Here is a 9,420-nt window from a genome sequence, read left to right on the forward strand (position 1 = left end):
GAAAATATAACAATATGAATATATTTACATAGGAAATTTCTGGAAGTGTGTAATCTGAGCTATTAAAGGTAATTATTATATTTAAGTTAATTTTTCTATTTTTGTTGTCTTAATTTTGGTTTATAATAAGTAATAATTGCTTAAGGTAATAATATGTCACAGAGGAAGAAAAGGGATAACTTGTTCTGTCAGCAGCTATAGAAGCTATAGATGTTATTGAGTAAAAGGAATAAATGGTAGGCTTGTCTTTTTAATTTGGTTTTTACTTTGTGTGAAAATCCTGTGTTGAATGTCTTTGTGGAGTCTTCAGTTCTCTGAGGACTCTGTCCCCAGTCTGCATGTTTTAGGATCTTTGCCAAAAGATTACACAAAGGATTCATTAATAACTTTGGAAACTAATTCACCTAGGATTTGTATATATTCACTTGGTTTCATGTTTGGCACATAAAACAAACATCAATCTTGTTATCGTAAAAAATTCTCATTTTGTCTAGGAAGGGCCAAATTTCAGGTCTCTCTGAACCAGAGAGAGTTCCTGGTTTATTCCCCCAGATTTTGGAGTAGCAATTCCCTTTCAAAATAAGACAAATACTTTGGAGGAAAATCTTGGCCATATGTTAGAAATGAAATGATCAGATATATCAATGCCATCCCAGAGCTCTTTGTGAGGTGAGTGTGGGTCCATGAGTTAGAGTGACTAGAAGTCCACATACAAGCCCATGTACATATACTCTTCCTCATTTTTCTAATCCTCAGGATGCTCAGGAATAAGTAATCAACTGAAACCATTATGTCTGTGGTTTTTGAGAGACTTAGAAAATCATTCTCTTTTAGAAACAGTTTCCTATGTCTTGTCAAAATTAGTGAATAGTCAAATGAATTATAGTTAAAAGAAACAAGATTGAAGACATTGATAAAGCTGTGTTCATGTATCACTGAGTATCAGGTCATCTAATAATATGTGAAATAAAGGACTTCTAGAAGCATCCCTGAATTGGAAATTATCTGCTGATATAATTAAGATTACCTCTCATTCTTTAAAATGTTCAGTTGTCTAAAAGACCTAAGAAGTAAATGGATATCTGTGTTAATGAGAGTGGCAGTTCATTTTTTCCTTTTTTTTTATTATGTTTAGTTACCTAACATATAATACACCATTAGTTTTTGATGTAGTGTTCAACAATTCATTAGTTTTGAATAACATCAAGTCCTCATCACGACATGTGCATTTTTCTAGATATTTAGGAGCAAGGACATTGGCTAGTTTCCAGAGTTGTGTAAGCATCAATTAGATGTCTCAAGACTGAAGAAAAGAGAGGTAGGTGGGTTGTATGTGTAATGTTTTCTATATCTGGAGTCTAATATCTTTTTTTTTTAAGATTTTATTTATTTAGACAGAGAGAGAGAGATCACAAGTAGGCAGAGAGGCAGGCAGAGAGAGAGGGGAAGCAGGCTCCCTGCTGAGCAGAGAGCCCGAGGCGGGGCTCGATCCCAGCACCCTGAGACCATCACCCGAGCCAAAGGCAGAGGGTTAACCCACTGAGCTACCCAGGTGCCCCTGGAGTCTAATACTCTATTTAATATTTTAGTTACTTAATCTACTGTTAAAATTTATTTAATTTATTGTTACTTATGTGATATCACATTCTTAGACGTGTCCCCAGCTCATTGTAAAACATTACACTACTCCTCCATCTCTTTAATGGAGCCTGTAAATACTGGGAGATTTACTCTGGGAAATGGGCAGATGGTAGTATAGAGTATTTCCCACTTTTGGAGGAAAAGAATGTTTTAAAGCAATCAAATGAAACTTGGCATTTCTAAAAGAAATTATGGTTTTAAAAAATTTATTGATGGCTTTGAACGAACATTGGAGAGTGAAATCATTTCAGCTGATGTTTGTGGAGTTAATTGGTATTGGCTGAGGAACAATTCCAGAGCAGCTATTGGTCCAAATCCAGAATTTAAGAGTCTTTAATCTCTGGTTTCAGTATGTTTCTGATAGGTGGATTGAGGAAGCATGAATGGAAACCATAAAGGAAAACTATTTCTGTGTCAGACATAGTGATAACAACTTTTGCCTTTATATAAGGTACATATGGGCTGACAGGTTATAGTATGATTTAAGAGTCACTCAGAATATTTCCTCCATGAAATATAAAAGCCAACAAATTAGAGTCAGGGATATGGAAAAAGTAAGAGGTGTAGATTAGTTTTAATATTGAATCAACATAGTAAACAATATAACTTCATCTAGGTCTGAGGGCAAAAAAAAATACTGTCTTGAATTAACTCTATACCTCAGACTCTTTCAGCTTTGTGGTTATTACATTAAACAACATAAAAATCCCATTTCCAACAATTTTTTTTTACATCATCTGTTAAGCATAGGATATAACAAAACACATAGAAGAATCCTAATGTGGTCTGTCCTAATTTGGGAAGACTCCTTTAAACATCTAAGCAGAAAACAGGAAGGAGTCACTAAGAGCCAGGTACAAAATCAGCAAGCAGATGGAGTAATTAAGAGGGGGAAAACCACAGATGAATAGAAGACAATTTTTTCCAGACAGGTAGTCCATGTAGGATGACCACCGCATACTTGTCTCTTGCTATGCTGTATTTTTAGAGTCACTCTTCATAACTCTACCCAACCAACCCAACCAACTTGTTAGAGTCAGGGAAATAGCAAAATTATGTAAAGTTACTGACAATGTCAATAGAATTTCAAGATAGGGCTAGGGGTGCATGGATGGCTCCCTTAGTTCCGCATCTGCATCTGAATCTTGATTTAGGCTCAGGTCACAATCTCAGTATCAGAAGGTCAAGCCCCGAAGGGCTCTGTGCTCAGCAGGGAGTCTGCTTGAAATTCTTTCTCTCCTTCTGCCCCCCCCCGGCTTGTGCACATGTGCTCTCTCTTAAATAAATGATTTTATGGTGAGTGCTGTGAAGTGTGTAAACCTGGTGATTCGCAGACCTGTACCCCTGGGGATAAAAATATATGTTTATAAAAAATAAAATTTATAAAAAAAATGATTTTATCTTTAAAAATCTTTAAAAAAAAGGAATCTTTAAAAAAAGGAATTTCAAGATAGGGCTAACTTAGGAAACAATAAAGCTTATTATCAGTGAATACCAGGCAATAAATATTGGGTTTGGTTTTAGTACTGTAAACAAGAAGGAATGCGAGAATCAATAGAGATGCAGAAGATGGGGCAAACCATTTTAAATAAATTCATGTAGAGGGAATGTAAAATTGCCAGGGGCATATGTTTAACATTCAAAGAAATCTTATCAAAAAATGCACATTTTGAAATATCAAATTTTACGTGCTAAATTGAAGTCATGGGATTTAAGCAGTTCCCAGGAAAACACATAGAGAAGCAGGGAAGAGGATTTAGGGGTGAAGTGTGAGAAATACCAGTGGAATAAAAGTGAGTTGGGGAAGAGGTAATTTTAAAGGAGAAAACAGAAGGGCAAAACAAAAACCAGATTGTGGATTTCGTGCAAACAATGTGTCAAGAAGATTATAAAAAGAAAGGAGTGATGGATCGACAAAAAAAAAAAAAGCAAATAAAATGACTACACTTCACTGATACTTAAAGAAATAACAGGTAAACTTGCCAAGAATAGTTTCAGTGGAGTGCTGTGTTCAGAAACCATATCATAAGCAGCTAAGGATAGAAGTCAGATTGGTGAATGCACTTAATACTCACAGAGCTGATGATAACATCAGTGACTTAATAAGAAGGTGTCTAAATGTGTCAGTCAGACAAATATCAGACTGCATTACAAAACATGAAGGTAAATATTCTTCAGTTGTGTATAGAACATTTTCTCACTTATTAGTGAATTTGGTGTGTACTAAAATGGTTGCTGTTCTGCACCAAAGTGGGCAATCAGTACAAATCAGATAAAGGCAATAACAATGTGAGAAAGTCATGGGAAAGATGTAGGAAGGGATTTTTTATATGTAAGATGTCTTTTGCAGTATAGGTTGTTCATGGAGGTGGAATAGTGACCTCAGTTGCTTTGGTAGATGGATATAGAAACACCTTGTGCCATAACCACTCCTCATGTGCTTCCAATTTCTCCAGGAAAAAAGCTTCAAGCAGATAATGAAACTGAGTAAAATTTCAGGTAGTGATAAGAAATATTCTTAGAAAAAAAGGACACCCTAAAGTTTATGATTTCATTGCCCCGAGGGGTGGGAGTGTGTCATGAATAAATCTTTTCCAGAGTATAAAGTACAAGGATAGTGTACCCTTAAAAATCATAAATAATTATGTTTTACTTGGACTATATTACTTAACAATCCCTAAAAAATTTATTTTTTTCAAATACAGTCATGATCATTTAGTAGAGTATAAAGTCAATTGGGTGATATTTACATTTTTTTTCATAAGTTAGAATAGAAAGCATTAGAGAGCAAGGCGGAGAAGTATTTTATTTTTAGAAAGTTTTTGTTTCACTAATATGCAAGTGTGCATCTGTATGTATATTTGTGTGGGTGTGTGTTTGTGTATAGTGTGTGCATGTACATTAGACTGCAATAAAAAATGTATATCTTGCCATATATTGTGGTCAAAACATCTGAAAGCTAAGTTTCAAACCTATCAGATGACATGTCAGCAGAGCTGAGAGCATGAATTATGAAGAAATATTCATTATCAAGGAAAACAAAATATATGTAAAATGCATTGCTAGGATTTTCTAAGCAAATCCCTTGTAACACTTTTTTTCCACCTTCTTCTCAGATCTTGAGTCCCTCAGTTTTATATGCAAATTGGGCAGAAGTCAGGACCCAGGAATGAGAAACCATACATCACTAACCAGTTTCATTCTTCTGGGATTGACAGATGACCCTCAACTACAGATTCTGATTTTTATATTTCTACTTATTACCTACATGTTGAGTATAACTGGAAACCTGACCATCATCATTCTCATATTAATGGATTCTCACCTTAAAACTGCAATGTACTTTTTTCTCCAAAATTTTTCCTTCTTAGAAATCTCATTCACTTCTGCCTGTATTCCTAGATTCTTGTACAGTTTAGCAACAGGTGATAGGACTATTACCTATAATGCTTGTGCATGCCAACTTTTTTTTACATATCTTTTTGGAGTAACAGAATTTTTTCTCCTTGCTGCCATGTCCTTTGATCGATACATAGCCATCTGCAAACCCTTGTATTACATGATCATGAACCACAGGGTCTGCAAAAGGCTAATCTTCTGTGTTGGATGACTACTTTGTTGGTCATACTCCCACCACTTAGCTTAGGACTGGACCTGGATTTCTGTGACTCTAATGCCATTGACCACTTTGCCTGTGATGCTAATCCTATCCTGAAGATCTCATGCTCAGATACATGGTTCATTGAGCAGATGATTATTGTGTGCTCTGTGTTAATCTTCATTATGACTCTTGTGTGTGTGATTTTGTCCTACCTGTATATCATCAGAACAATTCTAAGATTCCCCTCTGCCCAGCAAAGGACTAAAGCTTTTTCTACCTGTTCTTCCCACATGATTGTAGTTTCTATCACCTATGGAAGCTGTATCTTTGTCTATATCAAACCTTCAGCAAAAGATGAAATGGCCATTAATAAGGGCGTATTTATGCTCACTACTTCCATTTCACCCATGTTAAATCCATTTATTTATACTCTGAGGAACAAACAAGTGAAACAAGCCTTTAATGACTTAGTCAAAAGATTTATATTGCTCTCAAAGAACTAGGGGAATGTTGATCCCTAAGCATGTTCTCTTTAGTTTTTATCCTATTTTGTCTTGATGTAGATTTGGGTTTCCATTCAGTACTGCTGCTGATCAAGTCACGCTTTACACCTCCTTATAAGTCAACTTTTTTGAGAATGATAATCTTTATTAAGAAAAAAATGAGAATAGTTGTTTCAGGAAATCTAAGCGTGACTTCACTCTCAACCTTCCCTTACCAATGGTGGGAAAAATTCATATACTGTGCAATAGTGTTTATTCCTCCACAAAAAAACATACTCTAGAAGAGAAATAATGTTAAAAAGAATCTATGCTTTTTCTAAGTGTAACAGCAAAAAAAAAAAAATTCAAAACTCAAAATGAATTTTAAAACAAGGAATAAGCATAAAGATTTAAAATTTCAAAAAAGCATTTACTGATAAAGCTTTAAAACCACAAGATTCACATATTTTATTGAATGAATCCAATCCAATATCAAAGTTATTTAAAAGTTGCCAAAACGTGAATGAATTAAATTAAGATGAAGGGAGAAATGCACTGGTACTCCTTGTTAAAGAATTAAAGCTGACATTGAAACTACATGAAACAGATTGATACTGATGTACTAAATGAAATGTTAAATCAAAGAACGATCAGCATTTAATTACTCGTTACATTATTCATCAACTTCCACTTCTGAAGTTCAACATATTAAAACTTCCTTAGATACTTTTTCTTTTACTTCAGGCCATTGCTCATATTGCAGTGTCTATAAGCAGGAATTCCCCCCCACCTCCCCGCCCCACCTTTTCAACTACCCAGTCCCCGGGGTCCTCCAGTTGAAATGCCATTTCCACAAGGAATCATTTGCTTACTTTGTCTTACTGTTCCAACAGCACTACGACACCACGCCTGGTCGGTCTTACCCATTAGATTCCTATCACCACTAAGTTCCTGCACTCAGAACTCTCATCAAACTACAATGTCATCTTTACTTGTCTTTATTCTACTCTAAATGTTAAATGCATTAGAGAACGTCTCTCTGTATGCCAAATTCTAGAATGCTTTACTCCTGGCACATGGACAAATATTAGTTAACATAATAGATGATCTCCCAATATGGTGATTTGGTACTTCTGACAATGCAAAAAGAGAATTTTTATGTGAAGATAAAAAATACAAAGGTAACATTTGGCATGAATCTGTGAACAAAGGATGAAAGAAAGTCATGGCTATCCTGTTAAAATGTTTATTTTTAAATTTCTGAATGAAATAGAATGAAAGCCAAAATTTATTGAGAATTTATAATACTCATAAACCTCAAAATATCCCTACAATTTATATTTATTATCATAATTTACACTGGAGAAGTGTAGACAAATCAAAGCTTAGAAAAATGAATTATTGCTAGCAAGTAATAGAACTGGAATTCAAAGGTAGTTTTATTGATTTCTGAAAGACTCTTTTTGTTCAACTAAATGCATCTGCTTCTCCAGAGGCAGCAAGATGATTTCAAGGAATATCCCAAGAAATACCTTCCAATACTAAAATTGAGAGAGATGTACATCATAAATAATGTATAAAGATAAAAGTAACATGTGATACATTTTGTATATATACACATATATTTTATCAATACTGTTAGTAATAAAAGATATTATTTTAATTGGACAATATACTATAAAGTGATCAGATTAAATTTAAAAAGTCAGATTACCAATATACAAAATGAAGAACAAGTGGGAAGGGAGAAAAAGTAAAAGCAAGAAAAGAGGGAGGAAAAATGGCCTTATAATCTGGGTCTTCAGCTTTGCTGGGGGAAAGCCTGGTTCTAGGGATTTTTCTTGGTGTTAATCATCTGTTCCATTACAGAACCTCTTACTGTATGTCCATGAAGGGAACTCAAGGGCTCTACATGGGTATCTCAAGATCTTAGAGTGCTAAGAGAGAAATTCTCTAAGTTCACTCCCCATGTGGACCAAAAATGTTTAGCGGTCTTCCAAATTTCAACCAGGCAAAAGCATTTGGGCAGCAATCCTCACCCTATAGTTATGGTTTAACTTCAGATTTCTAAAAATTTAGCTTCTCTGATTTTGTATTCTGCCATAACCTATGCTACTAATTCATCAGTTTAAATCTAGGAGACGTATGTACTTTGGTTAAGATTTAATCTTTGCTTTTTTCTCCATGTGGGAATTTCTTAGTCTACCTACAGCACTAAGATGGGGGAATAGAATTTAACTTGTGATTATCAAGTGCTCAGTGATCTCAAGTTTATATAACTGCTATCACACCATGATTTCTGACTTCTTTAACCAGAGGTAAAAGTCATTTTTATACAAGTCTGGTTTATCTTCTGGGCTCAGAGCTTGGTCACATAGGTAAGTGGTATCCCATGATATTAGTTTTCAAGACCATAGTATTTAATCACACATTTCCTTAATATGTGTTCCAAACAAATTGAGAAATAAACACAGACATCAGATGAGTGTAATATTTTTTCATTCATGATAAAGGTGAGAAGTGGCTAAGATGAGTTTCCTTAAATTGGCTTGATGCGCCTGCTAAATTTGAACCTGAACTTTTCTGAAATCACTAGGTGAGGACATGCTATCCCAGTGAGCTAACTCAGTGGCAAATGGAGAAATAGGGCAGCATGCTTGCCTTACAAATAGCCAGTCATGAACAATGATTTTTTTTTGAGATTACTTTTCAACTTTATTGAGGTATAATTAACATATAAAATTGTAAAATATTTAAAGTGTACATTGTGATTATATTACATACATGTACATTAGAAGGGGATTCTTCTCATCTAGTTAATTGAAACACCTATCATTTTACATATTTACTTGTGTGTGTGAGAACATTTAAATTCAACTCTCTAAGCAAAATTCAGTTATAAAGTGTTATCAACTATAGTCATCATGTTATACAATAGATCCTCAGACCTCTCCCTAATCCCTTCACCTCCCAGTCCCCCACAACCACTTTCTACTCTATTTTTAAATGAGCTTGATTTTCTTTTAGATTCCACGTATAAGTGATACCGTGCAGTATTTGTCTTTATTTATCTGACTTAAAATTTTATTTATTATTTTTTAAAATTTTTATTTCTTTTCAGCATAACAGTATTCACTGTTTTTTGCACCACACCCAGTGCTCCATGCAATCCATGCCTCTCTAATACCCACCACCTGGTTCCCCCAACCTCCCATCCCCGCCCCTTCAAAACCCTCAGATTGTTTTTCAGAGTCCATAGACTCTCATGGTTCACCTCCCCTTCCAATTTCCCTCAACTCCCCTCTCTCCATCTCCCCTTGTCCTCCATGCTATTTGTTATGCTCCACAAATAAGTGAAACCATATGATAATTGACTCTCTCTGCTTGACTTATTTCACTCAGCATCATCTCTTCCAGTCCCATCCATGTTGCTACAAAAGTTGGGTATTCATCCTTTCTGATGGAGGCATAATACTCCATAGTGTAAATGGACCACATCTTCCTTATCCATTCGTCCGTTGAAGGCATCTTGGTTCTTTCCACAGTTTGGCGACCGTGGTCATTGCTGCTATAAACATTGGGGTACAGATGGCCCTTCTTTTCACTCCATTAAATAGCCAGTAGTGCAATTGCAGGGTCATAGGGAAGCTCTATTTTTAAGTTCTTGAGGAATCTCCACACTGTTCTCCAAAGTGG

General features: G+C 35.1%; 1 protein-coding gene across 1 annotated transcript; it reads left to right on the top strand.

Annotated features, from left to right (window-relative positions):
• The first annotated feature begins 4,810 nt into the window (after positions 1–4,810).
• LOC125107194 (olfactory receptor 6C2-like) lies at positions 4,811–5,745 on the top strand. Its single transcript, XM_047742024.1, is given in 2 exon segments — positions 4,811–5,231; positions 5,234–5,745. Coding segments are annotated over 2 exon segments (933 nt in total).
• The last annotated feature ends 3,675 nt before the right edge of the window (positions 5,746–9,420 follow it).

The sequence above is a fragment of the Lutra lutra genome, chromosome 8 (assembly GCF_902655055.1).
Source record: "Lutra lutra chromosome 8, mLutLut1.2, whole genome shotgun sequence".
Taxonomy (NCBI): Eukaryota; Metazoa; Chordata; class Mammalia; order Carnivora; family Mustelidae; genus Lutra; species Lutra lutra.